This window comes from Panthera pardus, unplaced genomic scaffold, assembly GCF_024362965.1.
Source record: "Panthera pardus isolate Hobbes unplaced genomic scaffold, ASM2436296v1 HiC_scaffold_10, whole genome shotgun sequence".
Classification (NCBI taxonomy): Eukaryota; Metazoa; Chordata; class Mammalia; order Carnivora; family Felidae; genus Panthera; species Panthera pardus.
Window position 1 is genome coordinate 86788388 of NW_026526655.1, and position 22370 is coordinate 86810757.

Below are 22370 nucleotides of genomic sequence, written 5' to 3' on the forward strand. Positions count from 1 at the left end.
ACAAATATGGACTGAAGCTGGAAATATCATTCAGTGACTGATACAAGTTGAAAGATTCTTTTATGGTAGAGAAGGTGTGGCAATTTTGACTCACTGTGAATTAAAGTCAAATGTAGGAAGAACACTGTACTTTTCCTAATATCAGCGTAGATTTGTTAGAATCCCAGGTGGTAAGACTTCAATTTATTTGCATGAATGCATAGTTCAATAAGAAAAGATTCAAATTTAGTTGGAGTAAAACTGCTTAATGATTTCAAATATTACTTGTAATATATTAATATAACAGGTTTGAATATCTATAATGGAGTCTCTTTCATTTGGGTCTTAAGGGTGTTCTCACAGCTACTAATGCTGAGTGCTAGGTACACGCTCAAGTACCTAAGAGGAAAGCACTTTAGGTTAAAAGCACTTTCTCTTCTCAGCCTCGGGTTAAAAGCTATTTCAGGATTCTGTTAAAGGCATTCTTTGGTCCTCAGCCTCAGCTTAAAAGCAGCTTTGATGAAAAGTGCTTTGAGGCAGGTAAAGGATTTTATAATAAACCATATTAAGAGCCAGGGAATCATGTGGTTCTGTGGCAATGTTGGCTAGCTCCGTGGAGGTGTGGTGTAAGTTCTGTGCAAGTCTGCCTGTTCCCCGTGGACTGCTCTGAACACTGTGGTCCTCTGGTTATTCTATGCAAAGAAATTGAAAAACATTTCCAGGAATGTAATTGGAGAGAAGGGGTTATGAGCCTAAATTAGTAGGCCATGATGCACATGTTTCCAAAACATTTTGTCTCTTTTGGGCTTCCAGTCAAATACAGTGTGTTTCTCTTTTTTAGCCCTTACTTTATTGTTTTTTTTTTCAGCCCTTACTTTAGAAAGTGACTATGCAATAACAGTTCTAAAACACCTTATCCTGTCCTGAAGCTGCCCACAGATTTGAAAAAATAGGTATCTCATTGTGATGCACTTTGTAGACTGCACATTTTCTTTTTGTTGCATACTCTTTATTTATATTACTTTTCCGGCTAGCTGGACCTTCCTCTGCAGGGAAGGAGTGTCCATAAAGGTGGAATGGAGTATCTCAGTCTGCCTACAGAATCGGCAAAACCCAGATGACCAAATTAAAGTATCGATATTGTAGGTACCAAAAGACAGTGACTTAAGAGAAATTTTGACTTTGTGGGGGTCATTGGGAGTTCTGAGAGATGACACAATTTTGCATGCATCCCAGCTAAGTCCTGGGGAGTAGATGTGACTTCTATTGAGGAAAGGACCTCACACGGAATGGAAAGAAGGCATTTTCTCACTTTATAAGATTTTAGCCTAAGAGCTGTTGCTTCAGGTCCTAAAACATCAGGGAAAACGCACGGGTGGCTGAGAAGAGCAGTCTCCTCATTTGCTCTGGAGACAGAGTGAATCTAAAAATGCATGGGAACCAGAAGGTTAGGACTACTGTTTGACATGTAGAAGGTTTTGTAGATTTCCCAGCTCTTGGACGATACTGAAGCAGTGAGGCTTCCATCTCTCAGAAGATACTGGCTGCATGGCTGTGGTGAGGTGCCTTCCTTGGATAGTTTGTAAGGTAATGGGGTATCAAATGCAATATACTCTAGGTGCTTCCAGAAATAGCCAAGGAGACCTTGGAGAGAGATAAAGCCCAAGTTGCTATGGTTATACAGGTGGGAGTCACAAATTATGATATTTGTGCTTTAATATCTGTGTTATTTCATTCATATCCACAGGCTGCTGGGGCATGACCCAATGTGGTTATATAGGAATTAAGTAAAATTAGATGAAAACCATTAATGTCATAATATATCCATTCATTGATCTTCTAAAGTGGGGACAAATTTGCAGCGTATGGAAATACTTTTTTTGATGTAGAATATTTCTTTCTTAGCAGTGCTAGAGTGTCTAACTTTGGTGTTTTTTTTAAATGTTATTTATTTTGAGAGAGAGAGAGCATAAGTGGGAGAGGGGCAGGGAGAGAGGGAGAGAGAGAATCCCAAGCAGGCTCTGCACTTGACACAGGGCTTGATCTCACAAATCTCGAGATCATGATGTGAGCCAAAATCAAGAGTCGGTCGCTTAACTGACTGAGACATCCAGGTGCTTCTAGAGTGTTTAACTTTGAAGGAAGGAATCGCATCTTACACATCTTTCTGGGCCCAGTATCAGCCCATTGTTTTCCACATGATAGGTCCTCAATAAATGTATGCCAAATAAATAAAAATGAATCATGGCTACTAAGTAAATAATAAAGTTTCCTATAAAATACAGATTCCTTACTCTGGCAATGCACAAAATACCTGCCACAGATGCTTCTCATCCAACCCGCTGCATTTCATACAAGCCACCATTCCAATGCTTTCCTACAATTGTGCACTTGAATGTCTCACCCAGCTCTCCACATGTCCAAATACTCTAAGACTCAGTTTAAAGACCACAGAATAAAGGAAACATTAATCTTCCTCACGCTTTTCCCATTTGTAATTTCCCCAAATCCATGACCTGACTGTCCCTAAAGCATTCGACACTTGATATATTATGCCATATTTGTTGTGCCTTTATCTCCCTTACTCATTTCTTGGGAAACTCTTCTTTACATATCTTTGTATCCTCTTAGGACATTGTGATTTAAAGAATATACGAGTAGGTGATATAAATAATAATCAAAGCATGAAGAAATATCAGCGTAGGTTCACCTGGGTGCCTCAGTTGGTTAAGCGTACAACTTCGTTCAGGTCATGATCTCACAGTTTGTGGGTTTGAGCCCCACGTCAGGCTCTGTGCTGACAGTTCAGAGCCTGGAGCCTGCTTCAGATTCTGTGTCTCTCGTCTCTCTGCCCCTCATCTGCTCACGTTCTCTCTTTCTCTCTCTCTCTGTCTCTCTCTCTCAAAAATAAACATTAAAAAATTTTTTAAAAATCAGCATAGTTGTTCTTCATCCTTGTTACTGGATAGTGCATGTCAAGCTACAAGCACAATGTGAGGCACAGAGAATGCTCAAAAAGTTAGCTTTATTAATGTAATGCCACAAAACTCTCACCCTAATTTGTCTGTTTCGCAATTTTCAGAATACCTGCTCTACAATCAGGAGAGGAAGTGCTCACAATATGCCATACCATAGAAAGAGTAGAATTAGGAGTAGAGGAGCAATACGCTATGCTAATTGCTCTTTGTGTAGTATCAATAGTCATAGGAGATATTATCCGGAGAGTATTCGGACAGAAAATTTCATTACCTTGTCCAAACCCTCAAAGCAAGTAATAGCAGAGCCAAGACTAGACTTCAAATCTACTTCAAAATTCAGTGATCTTTATGGTTTAATGACTGCAATACATTGTTTCCCTGAGTAAAACAGAATACATATAGCTCTTTCAAATAGTGGCGAAGAGCTTGTCACCACCACCTTATCACTTCACACCATATGTATCCACACCCAATGAAGAAAATGCTCTTTCATATACTTCATTATTTCAAGCATTCTTTATATATTTAGACATATATAAAACTAAGTACAGTTTTGTGCTCAAGTATCTCTTTTTCCCAAGAATGAGCTGCATTTCTTATTAGATATTCCTGGAGTCTAGGATTCTAGGCTGGTGATAATGGGGGCAACAGGCTGGGAACCTTCTCTAGCAGAGGTTGCTTCGACCACTTCTAGTCTCCAGATGGTATGCCAAATCGATTAGCACAGACTCCTTCTAGCAGATCTCAGATGAGTGTCTATGATCCAGCTCAGTACGTGAGAGTGATGCTCAATACACGTATCCGTGCCAGCCTCTCAGACTCTTGACTGAGAGAATTGCATCTGGGAGACAAAAGTTTCCTTTGGGCTTTTGGTAGTGTTCATACTATACTAACTAATTGTAGGAACAGATGGCTTTGGGTTATCACAGGGAAGTGCTTCCCACTAAAACTTTCCTCGAAAGTACTTAACACCATCTCCAAAATTCCTCAGATACAATGAGTGTCCCATATCCCCAACTTTCTTTGGATAGGATATTTATGCCCCCACTTTTGGTACTGGACAAGGATTGTGGTCCCTGTTTTCCCTACTATCCACCTCCTACTCATCAGTCCTTTCTGAAGCCACAGATCCCTGGCCAGGGCTTCTGCTTCCTATTCCGTCCTCCATGCTATAGTATGAGACAGGCATGTCTACTAACGTAGTGCCTACTATGTGGCGCTGAACTGTCACATTTGGAATACTTATATTCCTCTACTGCATAGCCACTACTGAAATACCTTCTCCATATTCCTGAGGCCTCTTGAGTTGAACATAACTTCAGACACAGATGTGATTGCCTCTCCTTGTGTGTAACAGTGTATTTCTAATCAATATTACTTTTCTTCAAGATGATTCATTCATACTATAAATATGTGATCTTTCTGGTTAAAGGTCATGCACGCAAGTGTGTACATGAATAAAGGAAACTTATGATAGGGGATTTGAGATATCTGACATCATCGGGAATTCTGGTTTTGATGAAAAGAGGGCCTAACCTTGCTTTTTTTCTCCCTAAAATGTTTGACTTCTCCAACCGGTAATTATGTAAACATATTTATAGACAAAACAGGCTCTCACTTCCTTTTTTGACATATTAATTGCTTCTAAAAACATTAAGTGAGGTCCTGTCAAATTCTTTACATAATATTGAATGTTCTCCTATGCTAATTAATTTTTTTAAGATTGAAATTGTCACATGCTCAAGGCCCCACTGAATTTGAAATGTGAAATCACAAAAGAGGTAAACACAGTATTTTACTGTTCAGGAGATGAAATGTATGAGGCAGTACAAATGATGATAAAGTCCGGGGGAGGGACAGCCTTTCTGAAATCTAGATTTTTGGAATCTCAAGATACAAAGATATCCTCAAGATATCATTTTCAGCCCATCTGCTTTCTTAGTTCTCAGCCTCTCGTTGCATGATAGATTCCTTCACTGCGAGGTTAACTGAGGCCAGCCCTTTTCCGCCTCCATCTTTGCCTTTCCTCCTATGAGTCTGAGTTCCAAGTTCAAAGGGACAAGTTAGGAGTGATATATTCAAGTTAATGACCCTCACATGTGTTTAACTTGGATGACATCTCCTCTAAAATCTCCCTCCTGTCTAATATGGGTAGATAAGAAAATCATTAAAAAATTGGAGCTCAACAAGTGTTGAAAGAGCATGAAAATTTCTCTCTTTTGCTCTTACATTTCTAACAGAACTGGATTATGAAAATGTCAGTCCTTATAGCAGCCTCTTAGATGGCTAGCCACACAAGTTCTCCGTCACAACACGAAGCATGATTCAATGGCCATATGTAACTCAGAAAGGCACCAAATTGGGTAATTTTAAGATTTAGTAATTTAGATTAAGTACACAGCTTATAATCTGGGGCAAAATTTGAGCAATAAACATATAACACACTTTCTTATAAAAATTCCCCATATATATGTGTGATTTATTTTGTTTTACTATCTATGAGGGCATCCTTTGCATTTTATTTTACTATCTATCAGGGCATCTTTTGTATTTTGATTGTCTTGCACGGCCGAATGTATGCATCGTCAGTGTTATTGTGAAATAAAATTCTTATTCCACAAATTGTTATTAGCAATTTTGTCACTTTATGTGACACTTTATGTCACTATTTATGTCAATTCATTAGCAATTAGGTATTTGTCACACGTTTGGGATGGGCTAACTGGGCACAATGTTTCAGGTTTTTTTTTCCTTTTAAAAATAAATATGTGAGGGGTGCCTGGGTGGCTTGGTCGGTTAAGCGTCCGACTTCGGCTCAGGTCATGATCTCACAGTCCGTGAGTTCGAGCCCCGCGTCGGGCTCTGTGCTGACAGCTCAGAGCCTGGAGCCTGTTTCAGATTCTGTGTCTCCCTCTCTCTCTGCCCCTCCCCTGTTCATGCTTTGTTGCTCTCTGCCTCAAAAATAAATAAATGTTAAAAAAAAATAAATAAATAAATATGTGAAATAGGTACATAATATGTGGTTTTATGTATCTTCAACAAGCCCCAACTTAATCTTATTATTATAGATTGATATTTTCTATCAGTTAGCTATATGAAATGGCTCTAACATTTTTAATGGGATATCAAAGGTAAAATGCTCAAAACAATTGAAAATGAAATGGAGTTAGGTCCTAGTGTTAAATAGTAAGGACACTGAACTCTTGGAAAAATATGAGTTGAAGAAGGCATGTATAAACAGATATTTCTTTCTTACAAACTTCTTAAAGTTTCTCTGAATTCTTTTCTTTACTGGGCTTTTCCCCTAAGCTACTATTAAATCGTGAAAGTGCATTTTCATAAAACCTTTTTATATAAGTGTTGCTGATTGGAGGAGGGGAGAAAAGTTTCCTCATTTCTCTTTTGTGTTCTTTTTCTTTTTTTTTTTTTCTCCTGTGTGAGAAGAAAGTGTTCAGATCATCTTTTTGAATAATGAAAACAATAATAACTGCTCCCAGGAGAATAAGAAAGCAAAGAAGAGGCTTTGTTTGACTTATCTGTGATAAGGCACTTTGGAGCTTCGGTTTGTGTGAGTTGAAGAATGAGATGTACACAACACTCCAACCCTTCTATTATGACAGTTTATGCTTCCTCTACAGCTTATTTAACTCAGATGCCTGGGAAATAGACACAATTACCACCTTATGGAATGCTACTTAACTTTAAATGTTCCCTCCAGAATAGAAACCCACGTCATCAAAATTTATCTGTTTCTCAGGAATTATTTCTTCGGAAGGCTTCTGCATATGCCTGTGCAATTTTAAAATTTAACCCAAGGTTGCTCAGAAATAACTGTGATATAAAAAGAAAGAAAAAATTCCCACACTAAGGGAGTGTGTTCACAAGAGCTCCTATGAAAGAGCTGTGTCCTATGCCCATGTACACTATAATCATTCACTCTTTCAGCTGTTATCAATTTAAAACCAATGAAACTCCCACACTGAGTCCATTTGAGCAGTCAATTTTCATATCTCGAGGCATCTGTAGTTATTCTGAATTGGCTGCAAAAGCAGAACTAACAAGTTAAGCTCTAACCATAAGTCGACATCAGGCTGGTAAACCATACATCAAACACAGACAGTTAGTCAATACTCCAGTATGAAAAACCAACCAGCATTTTAAAGAAAAGCAACATATTCATAATATGTTTGGCAGTCTGGTTTGCATTGCTTCCTTGATGGCTGTGCATTTAACTTTCCAGTCAACAGGGAGTTCCTCGTACTGGCAAAGCAACATGTTTGAAGGAAAACGGGTCGGTCTTCTGATTTGTGGGTAATATTTCTAAATGAGAATAAAGAGGGCTGAAGAATGTGGCTTTTGTGAATAAGAATCTAGAGAGTGTCTTAATAGTTGCTTTTTATAAGAAAACCCTTTCAACCATATGTTCTGGATCTTTGCACACAGTCCCTACTTCAAATATTATGTCATTGTCAGGCCATGTGTCTCAATTTTGTGTTTGGAAAATATGGTTGCTTGAAATACCTCTTTCTCTCCCACGAGTGACTCCATGACAGGATTGTTGCCTCCCATAGAGAGAAGAAGACAATGAAGAAGGAGTATTCAAACAAGATCAAGGCAGTCATCACTTCGATCAAATCATTTCCAAATTTCTGGGGCTGGGGGCCTTGGGCGAGGGGGAGTGGAGGGTGTTTATGACATATAGCTGCCTATTCCCAGAACTCTTTTATGTACTTTTATTTTATCTTCAAAAAGAAAGGACATATTAAAGGGAAATATCTAAGGAGGAACAATGCTACATAAAGTTTATGTTTTCAGATCTGTTGCCCCAGAAAATGCTTTGATAAAACACACTTACAGCAATACAGTCAATTTCAAAGAAAAGTTGGGAGACATACCTCTCCATATTGCAATTTGACTAACACTGACAGACCACCAATTACAATTATCCAAATTCTGATATGGTCTCTTGTCTCCTTCCCATAACGAAAAATAGAAAATGCTGGAATAGCACTTTTGCAACACTGGGTTATTTTTCTGATGACTGAATTTTATAGAGGATGGTTACATTTTAATGTTGCTAATCAGGTAGGGTAACAAGTCAAGAGTGAAAGTTCTATATTGAACAAAATTTACCATCCCCCAATAACATGATACATTTTTTTCTTTCTCTTGGGAATTTGTAGAATATTGTTGATTTATAATAGACACGAATTTGAGAGGAAAGATTTGCAGGCCCAACTGTCAGTGATACTAAAGGAAATAAAAGGGCACTATCTTAATCTTAGGATATGTCAAAGTGAGTTGTTGATATGAATATTTCCTGTGCTTGTAACAGTCCACACATCTGCCGAATGTGGACCCTGATAAGGAGATACTGGTTGTGAGAGCTCTGATAGATTCTATCCTTAGAGACACATTCAATGCACACATAATGTGGACTCAAATCCCCATTGTACCATGAGTGAAGAGTGGGACCTCCTTTCTCAAGCACCATGGAAAATTCAATTCATCTCCCTGCCTGGGAAGCATTTATTCACACGTTTGTTCAAATTATCAATCTTTAGGTCAGAAAGAAATTCTGTTTTCTTCTCCCTCAATTATCAACCTCACCACAAAATGAAATCACCAGCTAGTACTTTGTGTGAGCAGGAGAATTATAAAAACTACAAAGGGGAAAGTGACTAGCCAGCATTGGCTTTGGATACAGTTTGTAGGGTCTATGGAGGCCCTGTAAAGCTAACAAGAACTAAGCTGAAGAATCTTCCCCTGCCTGGGAAGCTGGGTTTAGGAGTCATGAGGGAACTTTGTGGTATGAGAACACCTGCTGGAGAACAGCAGGGTATCAATAATAAATGCTAACCTTTAAGAAAGGGGAATTCTTATGAACACAGATGCACTGCATCTTTTTCTTCTCTTTAGGTGGTTTCATGGACGGAAGATTTAGGATGTGATCAGAGGACCGAATGGTCATGCACCACCTCTCCAGAGGGCAGCAGCCTCCTGGCACAAGAAGGAAATATCACATCAGATTGACTTTGGCCGTGTGCAACTAGTTGAGGCTATGCTTCCAAGAGCATAGAAATTTTGGCTGGTGCAATGTCAGGGGCGGAAGGGGAGATTTTGTATCTTTTTTTATAATCTACACACACATACACACACACACACACACACACACACACACACACGAGTTAGAGCACAGAGTATGTGTAAAGCATGGTATAGATCCACCTCATGAAAGAAAACCTGTGTGTATTTGTTACTGTACCATTATTGGTGCTCATGCTCTATTTCTTCTTATTTTATGGAAACTTGTCAGTCTTCAAAATGGAAGGCTTAAAGACAATATTTCATCCTGGCCCCAGGATTAGATTGAACCCATAGGGTATGCCAAAACTCTGGGCCATCTTTTAAGGATCGATAGTCGCTAGAATAAATAAAACCAGCATCTACTGCCATGGCAAGAATTAATATGGGTTTAGAGACCATTGGCTAAAAACAAATTGCTGGTTTTGAATCAAATGGGTCAAATTCATCTTATATTCCCAGCACTTAGCATGGCTATTATTAGACATCCAGTCCGTTTTAGGGCTGAAGCCTGATACTATCTGGCATTTTCTTTTACTTAAAAAATGGGAAAGATTTTGAAGGCTTGACTCAAAGGGAAAGAAATGTAATTTAAAGAAAGGGAAAAAGAGAATTATTGTAATTATTATTATATACAAATACATAAAATATAGTAGGTTATACCAGGACATTTTTGGTAAAACCATTTTGTGGATATTAAAAATCAGGTATATATAAGTCATCATCTCAAATATTATACTCTATTGCCTGTGTAAAAGGTCTCTCTCCATGAGAAAGGAAGTTCTTGAACCACAGACTAACCAAGTTATTATTCTGGCTCATTCTTTTTCCCCTTACCTAATTCACTCCCATTTCTGGACCTCATTTTTCTCTTGTTGCTCCCAAGTTATTCTGCTTTTAATATCTCCTAGACTGGGATCATTTCCTCTCTGAATAACAGGCTTTTAAAAGACATGGGCTTAACCTGTTACCCAGGTGCACTTTTTTCTCAACATTTGCCATCTCTCATGGTGACCTGCATTTTATTATTGAACAAAAGCTAGCTATGTGCTACTCTATTACCAACACATTTGCTCCCAAGAGCCTTTAAATAACAGAAACTGCCTGGGAACTATAAATGCAAAGCAACCAGGAAGCTTGTAGGCCAAGATAAAGAAGCTTAAGGTTGGCTATTAATTTTGGTTAATATTAAATCATGACATAGCTCACACGTAAGGATCATAGTTCAATTATGAACCATAAAGAAGTTTAAAGAAAAGAAGATTTACAAGATATTTTTAAGCACATTAGTGCATATTGTGGAAGTTGTGAGAGTATTTCAGGCCAAAATGATAGACCTGTGCCCTGGTATATAAATTCAAATACAATTATTCTCAGACTAACACTGATAAAGTGGCAGAATTGGAGCATGTCTCTACCCAAAGGTATATTGTGGTGTTGCTCATAAATGTTTTGCTTAAATTAACAATGTGACAGGTAGGTTACTCTGTCATACATCAGTTCTAACAAATTACTTTTAAAATAGTTTCCTTTTAACTCAATGATTTTGCTATTCATAAAGATTACTGTTGAAATTTTAGCGCTTATAGCTTGAATCTGAAATGTGAATGGCAAATCTTTCTTTACTTCTCAATATAATTGACATATTTTATTAAAGTACTATAATTTCAAAGACATTATTTTCTCATGTGACAGAAACCTTAAACAATTAGTTGTGCCTGTGTGGGTAATTACTTAAATGTTCCAGCAATTAGATGACACTGTATAAGTTGGTGTAGCTAGAAAAGAAAATGAGCTCATGGCCATTTATGTATAAAGAGTATCATGATGAAAATTACAAAAAAGATAAATATGAGCCAACCATAAATTATCTACACTCTTCCCTTGAAGTAAGCAAGCTACTACTGCCTTTCCTTGTCAATTGCCAGGATTGATTTCCCAAATTTTAAAGGAATACCTGAGAAAATGGTTTCCCAAGGCCATCTTGACCATAATTTGCTCCATCAACCTAAGTAATAAAGAAAAAGAAGAGGGCCAAAAGGGAAGAAAAGAAAGATGAAAAGAAGGACAGAAAGATGGAAGGAAGAAAGTTGCTAAGTAATTAAGATAAGCTGGGTATGGTGTGAAGTTCTTCCATATTTCATTTAAATTTTATGATGTAAATTTCATAGGTGAAAGAGTCAGTAACCAAATATTAAGTTATCTAGCTGGCAAAAAGCAGAATCCAGCTACAAACCTAAAGCTGCTGTACTTTCGAATAAACTCAATTTTCTGAATTGTAAAATGGAGTGGAAATTTTTCTATCATAATAAAAAATCTTGATTGATTAAGCTTATCAAGAGTATATAAGGCATTCTGGAACTTTTGGAAATATTTCATGTTTGACACAAATGTGACAGTCCCTACACATTACCCTATAGCAAAACTATATCATTAACAAGCTCTAACCATGTACATAGAATTTTAGCTAGTCTATGGAGCCTCATTTAGTAATAAGAATGAACATCCTTTGCCCACCAGACATTTGAGCTAAGTCACTAATGTGATAGAAGTAGAATGAGTGAAATATATCCATGTAAAACTGATAATTTAAAGAACATGAGACAACATTTTAAAATAAAAAAAATTTTAAAAAGTCCAAATGACAACAACACATTTTAATTTATATCCTTGGATAAGTTAGAAAAGTATCCTCTATTTTCTATTTTCTCACTTATTCAATTAATTAATATTTATTGAGTGCTAACTGCCACAGGCCATCCTCATTATTAGGTATGAGAGTAAAGGTGGGATATTCAAAAAAAGAAAAGAAAAGAAAAGAAAAAGAATGGAGAATAAGAAAGACTCTAACAAATTGAAAATATAATTGCTAAAGTTAAATCAATAAAGACAAAGGGATAAAATTGAGAATTCTTTCAGAATATGGGAAAAATAAATCCTGGTGATCTAAATGCTCACATCATAAGGATCCTAGAAGAAGAACCAGAGAAAACTGATGGGAGGGACTGACTTATCAACATAGTAATAGAAAAAAATTCAGAGCTGAAGAGAATCTTAATTCTTTGAGTGCTAAGCAGAGTAAATGTTTTTAAATTCTGCCAACCATATACATTATCTTGATTACAGAATCTCAAAATAAAGACAAAAAACCAATGATTCTGAAAGAAAAAAATATTCAAAGTAACAGGAGTAAGAATGGAAACTACAACTCTGTATTCTAGAAGCAATGGAATTTTATGCCCAACTACACTATTGATCAAGTGTGGGCATACTGAAGATATTTTTAGACAATCAAGGTCTCATGTTTTCTAAATGAGTTACTGGAGGCTGTTACATAGTAATAGAAGGAATTAAAGCAAGAAAGAGAAGGTATGGATTCAGAAGGCAGTGAATACAATTCAGAAGTTCAGCAAAAGAGAATCACGGGCTGATTCCAGGTAAAGCCTGGAAAACAATCAATCCAAGTGTGGTGAGGTGATAGAAGGAGTTGAGAACATATTCTGGGAAAAACAAAAACAAAAACAAAAACAGGGAGTTACATTCTAGGGACTCTAGGGAGTCTAGGGAGTTGAACACCGACTGTTTAACTGAGAAGATTAAAGTCCTTGATGATATAAAGGCCCAGAGGCAAGAAAAAAGCTCTGTGGTGGAGGAGGGGGGTGGGGAATCTGCACAAGAAATGCACAATCGGAAAGGTATCAAACTAAGGGGGCCTGGGTGGCTCAGTCTGTTAAGGATCCAACTCTTGATTTCGGCTCAGGTCATGATCTCACTGTTGGTGAGATGGAGCTATGCATGGAGCTCTGCGATGACAGTGTGAAGTCTGCTTGAGATTCTTTCTCTCTCCACCTCCACCAGTTATGCTCTCTTTCTCTTTCCCAAAATAAATAAACATTTTTTTAATGTATCAAACTAGGGGTGCCTGGGTGGTTCAGTCGATTTAGCATCCGACTTCAGCTCAGGTCCTGATCATCTTGTGGTTCATGAGTTTGAGCCCCACATCCGGCTCTGTGCTGACAGCTCAGAGTCTGGAGCCTGCTTTGGATTCTGTGTCTCCCTTTCTCTCTCTCTCTCTGCTTCTTTCTCCACTTGCTGACTCTCTCTCAATCTCTCTCTCTCTCAAAAATAAATAAACATTTAAAAAATGTATCAGACTAAAATATAGCATGATTGTAAGCAAATGATGAAGCATGAACTTAAAAAATAAGAACATTATAAAAAACAGAGAAAGAGAGACAAACCAAGAGATAGACTCTTAACCATAGAGGACAGACTAGTAGTTACCAGAGGAGAGGTGGATGGGGGAATGGGTTAAATGGGTGATGGGGATTAAGGAGTGCACTTATGATGAGGATAGGGTGATGTACGGAAGGGCTGAATTACCATATTGTACACCTGAAACTAATATAACACTGTATGTTGACTGAAATAAAAATAAAAACTTAAAAAAATAAGCACATTATAATTTGTGTGGTCCATTAAGTGATCACATTGAACTCAAGGACATGTTAATCCTATCTGGCACATGACTTGGTCAGCAATTCCATAATATTTACATGATCAATATAAAGTAAATGCAGGTACCTGATTTTCTTCACATTTAGATCAAAATATGAGGAAAAACATGGAGGACTTGGTTGTGATTGTGAAACAGTGTAAATGTACTAATGCAACCTCCAAATGTAAAAGAAAAGATAATCTTTTTCACTATGATCAAGGAGGATTATTTGAGAATCACAGAGGTCATGATATTGTAAGAACAGAGAATGAAGTCTAGTCCTTGGAGTTACAGGAAACAACCTTACATAATCGTAATAGTATGAATGATGTTTTTGGTTCTTAACTTTCAGAATCAATCTACAAATGAGTCATAATTATAGAAAGCAGTGCAATAATGAGTTTTTATGATATAGAAGTAAGAATCACAGTAGCAAAGACAGAGGAGATGAGAGTGGGGAAAAGGCACTAAACTTCTTGTCTTGTCAACAGTAGCACTAAGTCTCAGCTTTCTGTGGTTACTGGAACACTAAGTAGAGATTTAAGTATATTGGATGTTATAGAGAAAGCTACTGGAGAGACACAGACCTGTTGTATTTGACCATGAGTATTTGGGGGGGGGGGGGAAGGGCCAGGTGGATGAGGTCTGGTTTAATTGAGTTGAATTCATGTCTATTTGTAAAAGATACCTGAGATGACATCTAAGCTTGATAAATCAAGACATTATGTCATGAAAGATAAGGAAGATATTGACAAAATCTAACTAACCTGTATTCCAGATAGCAATAACATAAGCTATGGAGTCAACCACCAAGAAAACAACGGATAGAAACAGTGCCAAGTAGTGCCTCGTAAGGAGCAAAACCGAGATGAGGCAGGGGAGCACTGCTTTTCATCATAAATCCTGGAGGCATACTATTTCATCTTTAAACAGGTTGTTTCCTTTATAATGTAGTGATTACAAAATAAGGTAGTACAACATTACTTTCAGTTTCTCCTAATACCATCCATTATGGTTTTATCCGCATGAAGATGAAAGAAACTACTTTCTAAACATACAATCCTCTCTAATTCTATCATTTTGATATAAGGAAATACTAGTTGCTTCCCCCAAAACAAACAATTGTTATCCTTTCTAGATATTGCACTGGCAAGTGTTTTCTGTTCTTGGATGTCAGTGTTGTTATTTGAAAGATTATATAAGGTAGTTTGGCTGACACTGAAGAGCTCTTACTTCAGTTTCAAAACCAAGTAGAAAATATGTTACAAACATACATGTCACCCTAAAATGTACCCTCTTGCCTATAATTTACATATTAAACTTATTTGAGTTTTATTTCTGATAAGACATTCAATGCAATAAACTCACACATTTAAAAGGTACTTGCCATTTTCTTGGCAAATGTGAAAGCACTTGGAGAAATTGAAGGCTTTTCAGAAGCTGCCACAGCAGTGGTATAGTGACTGTTATACGCATCTGAGCTATTAAGATTTCTTTCCATTGAGTCATCATCCATAATTATCTGCCAGCTCTTTTTGACATTCTAATGTACCCTTCTCATTAGTGATACTAAAGAAATTAGAAAATGCTGCCCCATCAAGGGACTGTTTCCAGATCTAGCTTCTAGCCAACGAAAGCACATTTTGGCCAGGTCTCCATGAGTCCCAAAAAATAGGTATTGAAGGAAGAGTTTGTGACTGAGTTCAGACTGTGTGATATTGAGACAATTCTCTTTTCACAGAAAGTGCTTTGGGGATGTTGATCTGCTAGGCGTTAGACAGTTAAGAAGGCATAGCCTTTCCTGCTCCACCCTGGGTGCTCAATAAAGGCTGGCTGCATTCAAAGCTCAGGCCTTTCAGCCTGTTGGAAACATTACATAAAGGAGTAAAAACACTTTGAAAAGTGGCTGTGGCCCTGCAAATTCCCTCCTAAGTGTCAGGAAGCTCACTTTTAAGATCCAAACTATCATCACAGTTTTCCTGAACCTTGTTGTGAAGGACTTTATTCCAGACCTAAAAGATTAGACTGTTGAAAGAATTTGATGCATATTCTTGTGGGCAGATACACAGAGAACAATTTTAAAGGCCATAATCTCTCTTTCTGAATACTACTTCTCTTTGAAAGAGTTACGTGGAGTCATTTAACCATTAATCATTCATTTATTTTATGTAATTTTTCATAACTGATCAAAAACACTGATTTCATTGCTTTCTCTAAGTCTTTGTCTTAAATATGCTAAGAAAATAGACTTAAAGTACTAAATTTGACTGGGCCCGTATTTTTAAAAATTGGTTTAATGCTTTTCACTTAGTGAAAAGAAAAAAAAAATCTCAGTAAGCGCTTTAAAAAATTCACAGTTAAAACTGAAACAAGCCCAAGAAGTGATTATATTTGCATAACTTGATCTGTATTTGGAAGAAAATTCCACTGAAGACAACAATGGAAGCTTATCAAATCAGAATTTCACATAGATTTTCCATAGCCCTACTAATGAATACTGACTCATTGGTCAGCTATGGTGGAAATTTAATGGAGCTCTAGGATAGGAAATGTACCCATCGGAGTGTGTTCAGTGGTTCCATTACATCAGTATGAAAACCGCATTAGGCATCCAGTTCTGCCGCTTTCTGAGACCAATGCTAGAGCACGGTAGTTGTTAATTCTTTAGCATTTTGATTGAGGCCAGACCGTGCCCCTGAATTAAAACCCTTTTTGTTTTGCCACAGTCAGGAAAATTTGCACTTTATGTCCAAATTGGGATTGTTTGGTCTACTGATTTGGTTTTCTATTTTCTTCAAAGTGGTAGGCAATCTCCAACTGAATCCTCTCAAAGAAAATTATAATCTGTGGGGTGCATTCTAAGATACAAGTGAAGGTACTGATATATTATTATATGAAGTTGAATCTGTAGAGGACCCAATACTGTAAGTGGCCCTGAAAAGGATATCTTCAGAGTATAAGTCTGAGGTAAGCCTGGTTTAGAGTAGGTGCTAGTTCAACCCCCAAATGGGTACATTCAAAGAATTTTCCACTCTTGCTTCATAAAATTTTACCGTCTACAATTGGTTCAAAATGCCATATGCGTCTTGTGATAAGTTCCCCTGTTTAAAAATGGACTGAAATTGATAGGACAGTTATTACAACCCATTTCAGTAATTCTCATGTTAACTATTGCTGAAAATATTGAGATCTGTTTTGCCCTGTTCTTAAGAAATGATTGTGTAATTAAATCACCTTTTGGCTCCCATGAAGATCCATCTTTTAATTTTGTTCTCAGAGTTTATTTTAGTTCATTTTCAAATTTCTCCTTACAGTCAATTTTTAAAATCTATCCATCCATCAGCTAGGAAATTGGAAAAGCAGGGAAAATAATGGCCTTAATGCATATGTTGTCTCGCTAGGAAAATAATACATTTTACTGTGTAATTTGTAAGTGATATCCAGTTATAGGACTATAGGTGTGCACCTAGACCGTCCAAGCACATGGTGACATGGGTTTATTCTGATGGGCCGCTAGGATACCCTATCTATTACATCACTGGTTCTATGTATCCACCCATCCTTTTTCATCTCTCTTCGCACTGTGACAATAATAACAACAGTAGTGAATAATAATGGCATTAATAACAGGAACATTTATGAACACTTAATTCCAGAAACTCTATTAAATGCTTTACATGGATTATCTCATTTATTTCTCCATGCCTGCTCAGTGATGGGTACAAGTATCCCCATTTAACAGATGAGGTATCTGATGATCAGAGAGGTCATGACTTGTTCAATGTCAATATCAGTGAGTGGTAGAACCCAGGTTTGAATTCTAATTAGTCAAATGCCAGACTCTACATTTTTCTATTGTGGTGGCTAGGATGGTCTAGAATATTTTGTTCTTTACTTTAGATATATTTGCAAAAGTACCTACTTATCTCAGTTTAGACTGAGCTTTTAGTTCTCCAGCCTCCAAATCCAGATTTTCATGACATTGGTTTGTCTTGGACTTTTCTTCCTAGCGCTCACTTCAGACTATAATTAGGGTGATCAGATAACTTATTATCCAAATCAGGACACATCTAAGGGTGAAAAGAGCTGCTGGTATTAAGCATGCTGGGACTGTAGGTGTGCACCTGGATTGTCCAGGCCCATGATGACATGGGTTCATTCTGATGAGCTGCTAGGATTTTCTTCTGTCCCCTGGCGCAGAGCCCAGCTCTGCTGAGGGCAAAACTAAGTATTGTTTTCAATGGTTCTGTGCTGCAACCTTTATTTTCTCAGGACTAGTTTTGTGGGCAACTGTTTTTTTCCCTCTGTTAGAGCAGAGCATTCAATAAACAACCTAAAAAGAATAAAATATCCTAATATTTCTTTAGAGCTGAATAGCTATGGACACAGAGGCATATTCATTTATCACTGTTATAGTAAAAGCATAAAAAGGCCTATACCTTTAATAAGTCCCTTTTCTTGCAGAGTTTTCAGAGAAGGTCTTCGGGTGATAAACTTCTTTAATCTGCTTTTAACTCGGTTTTTGTCGCTTGTATCGGAAGCACTATGATGCAGTCTGAACACTAGAAATAAAAAAAAAAAAGCTTGCAGTAAATTTCTCCTTTATGATTATTACTTTATTCAAATATGAATAGAAAGCAGTAGTTACGGAACTACTGGAATTAATAGCTCAAGCCCTTCTGTTTAGACACTGCATACGAGTAAAAATTTGGCTGTATGAAAATATTAGCTGTGTTGCCACCTGAATGTGCAATGAGAATGTGGTTAGTTCTATACATTCACAATTTATTTTCACTTTCATTTCCTTATATTTAATATGATGACCTTTATCTGCATAGTGCCACCTATTTGTATCTATACACAGAATTATAGTCAAAGAAAAATTCATCTACATTAAAGGGAAAACTCTTCGAATTGTTCATTTCAATCGATTATGATTATATACTGCTTGTAGGTAATTCAGGTGTTTTAAATGGTCCTGCCTGCCCAAATAATTTTGTCAATCTTCTTTTTTATGTTGACTCAAAGTGATTTCTTTTTCTGAAGTAAATATTTCTTATTTTTGTTATTAATGTGAAATTACCACCAGTTCTAGGTAAAATTCTGAAACAAATTTGTCTCAGCCTTCTTCGGTGTCTTCATTGATCCCCTATCCTCAGCTTCCTATTCTAAGCTCTATCTTCAAAGTTAGGTGTGCATCAAATTCATTCCTAGACAAATATTAGCTGAATGTTTACTGATCATCAGGCTCTGTGCTAAAAGGCTGTGAACTTCATGATGAACATAACACTTAAGTTCTGGACCTTCATTAAGCATAGAGTCTAAGTACATTCAAGGTATCTTATTATTAATGACTGATCCATTTTCTCTTTAAGATAATAGAACTTAACTGGGCCCTTCATTGTCTTAACCCAATTGTTGACGTAATGGGAGGACTTGGGATACTTTATTAGGTACATAGAGGCTCTTGTCCTTTCATATCATATTTTAGAATAAATCAATCATTCAATTGGGTTAATAATAATATATCTAAAATGTATTGAGACCTTACTACATGCTTGATACTTTGCTAAGCATATAACATGATTTAACTTAATGTTACTGCAATGTAAGGTCCACGTGGGCAGAGATTTTCATCTACTTTTGTAAATGTTCACTAATGGGTCTCCAATACCTCAAACATTGTTCAGCATGTAAATGTAAATGTTCACTGAATATTTGTTGACTCAACTCTCACAATGAACTTTTGAAGTATGTAAAATAATTCTACCCATTTAGAGACAAGGAAGCTAAGGCAAAAAGGTTAAGTAACTTGTCCAAGGTCAAGTTTGGATATGGGACAAGTCTCATAAGATTTTTATCTGGTATTCTGCTAGGTGATGAAAAAATAAACAAATACAAACTGACCACCTAGTACATACATGGCAGGGCTGGAATTAACTGCTGTGAATGAAAATGCATATGGCCTATGTAATTCTCATATGGCATGGTGTGAAGTACAAGAGACTAAGGGATCTTAGAGGTGGAATTGACCTCAGATGATTTTGGAAAAACAGCAATTGCCATTAGAACCCACATAAGCAATAATTGTTTTCGTAGGGCCATAAGTATCAGGCATTAGCCAACTCAAAATTGCATGATTGGAAGTCATTCTGGGCATCTTAATATACTATCTTTACATGATATCTTCTCAGTTTTTATCTGGGTCAAGTCACTGCAGTGACCACCAGTCAGACACGCTGCTTCAACTGACAACTGTCTCAAAACCCCATGGTCTGGGTTCTAGTATCAGAGGCTGAAGAAACACTTAACGTCCTTCAGAAAAAAATCTTTCTTAAGGTAGTTTTGGTCTCAAGTCTGCCTTTGAAGTAATGGGGCATAATCAATCCAAATTTTCACAGGTTATCAAAGGTAATATTTTCTATTTCTAGTCTCTCCTCAAAATCTTGTCACCTTCCATGACAGAATGCCAAGAAATACAGAATCAAAGGAGGCATTTTTATCTGTCTTTTTAGAACTAGTTAAAATGATGTGATTAGAAAGTATATAGAGTATAAATGCAAGATTATGAAAATGTTTATATAGTGAGTTATATCTTTCAGAATCCCTTAGGTACTCTGGTGATACTATTCTTAATTTTACATATATAATATGTTTATGTTATATGTAGTTTTAAATATACAAAGTATAAAAATATTTAAAATATAATATATATTATATAAAAACATAAAATGTATTTATATATTTTATATTTTGTATGTTTTATATATTTATATATGATATATATAAATATATATTAAACAGATATATATGAATAAATGCATATTCTACTATATAGAAACATATAATGCAAACATTTAAATAATTATGTGAATATATATTTATATATTTAATATATTTACATTCATAATATTAGATATAAGATATATATTAAATGTCTATGAAATATATGCAAAATATTTCACATATAAACTGTAAAACATGTATATTGTTTTCTTTTTTTTGTTTGTTTTGTTTTGTTTTTAATACCACCATCTGGCTCTACATGTGAAAAGCCATGTACATCTGGCTCATACATGTGTATGTAAGGTGTATTGTTTTTTCAAAGAACATGAAATAATATTTTTAAATGCTTTGTCTTGTTTCCTTCGCACAAACACTGAGAAAGTAGCAGTCTTGGGTGTGATCACACTGGTTTTAACACAGCCAAACTCTCCAAAGTTGCCTCTAATGACTTTCCTAGAGACAGACTACAGCGTCCACTTCCATTTCCTGATGCCATAAATAATCATCCTCAGATGACAAGTCAAATTACAAGGCCTTTGCTATCATTCATTCCACTCATTTTGTTCTAGGAAGAGTAATGCAGAAGTTAAAGTCAATAGATGACTATAATATACAGCATACTTTTTATTAAGCAAATAACTTGAAAGCGCTATAAATACGAACTAAAAATGTAAAAAGCACATGGTTATAAAGCCAAGTCCATCATGGGGTCCCTGTAAACAGCAGTAAAAGTCTTTGAATATTGTGGTTTACAAATCTGATTTCAACAGCCAAACTTATAAAACAGTTTACGCTTTTCTGTTGTCAAGGGAGAAAAACTTGCCAAATTGTTCATTTTAAGTAAATACAACATCACCAATTAAGGAAGGCAAAATTTAAACACATGCCTATGATAATCAGGACATAGTTTGCTTCTGATTTCACTACTGATTTTAACAGAACAGTGTTCCTTCCATTTTCCCACAGCACCCAAGTGACCCCACACATACTTTTAGAAACTTGTAATCACACAGTGCAAATAAAAGGACACTTTACTGGAAAATACACAGTGTGGTACAATAATCCATCATTTATGAAAAATAGAATTCAGCCTTTTCTTTTTCCTCAGAGACTCAACTACTTTTTGAGGGTGAACTTTACTGCAATTTAAAGATTTATGTTAAGCCAATGAGCATTTTTTTTCCATTCCCATTTAAACTTTTTATTCAAAAATGAAAAGAGACTAAAGAGATATGAGTTTAAATTCTAAAGCATTTAATCTCATTTACAGTGGAATTGCTCTTAATTCTACATATTTTCATCTCCACAAAAAGTTAACCTGAATGGGATTCGCTTTCCAGGTATTTTAGAATTTACTTTTATTTCCTTATACGTTCCTCTTTTCTCCATTGATGGGTGATCTTTTCTTTCAAGCCCAAAAGGAATATTTTTGAAAGCCTAAGAATTTTCAATAACAATATACAATTTAAGTCTCAACACGCAAGCCAAAGGCATTAGCTTTGAGCACCACTCTTAACCCACTGAGAGATTTAATTGCTGTTAAAGCTGCTCACACCAAAGAATAGTTAGAATCGAGGGATTTTATTATTATTATTATTATTATTTATTTGAGTGCAGTTGACATACAATCTTACATTACGTTAAGGTGTACAACATAGTGATTCAACTTCTGTATATGTATGTGACGCTCCCCCCAAGGACTGAAGGCTTTTTAAGTTTTATACCCAACATAGCATTAATGGTGTTAAAACCACCCTAGAGATGAAAAAGCTGATTGTAATGGGTGCCCTTTGTATATTTATTTTTTCAACTTCAGTAATGGGAGGAGGAATCAACCCGGTTTGGATGATGAACATTCACTACCATTCTATTAAGGGATAAGAACCACAAAAGAAAACCCTCAAATTTTTCCGGAATCCAGTGTTTTAGATAATATGATCCAGAATTGTGCATCTGCCAGAACTTTTCTTTCTGGGGATCTTATTTTGAAATATCCCCCTTTCCTGCCAAACTGCTGTTTTCATGGTATTCCCATGTTACACTCA

General features: G+C 36.3%; 1 protein-coding gene across 2 annotated transcripts in view; it reads right to left on the reverse strand.

Moving 5' to 3' along the window:
• ARHGAP15 (Rho GTPase activating protein 15) overlaps positions 1 to 22370 on the reverse strand; it is a 610088-nt gene that overhangs the window by 241143 nt on the left and 346575 nt on the right. For both annotated transcript variants that reach the window (XM_019455105.2, XM_053909137.1), the window contains one exon: positions 17979 to 18101. In XM_019455105.2, coding sequence (XP_019310650.1) covers positions 17979 to 18101 — 123 coding nt within the window. The remainder of the gene's footprint in view (positions 1 to 17978; positions 18102 to 22370) is intronic.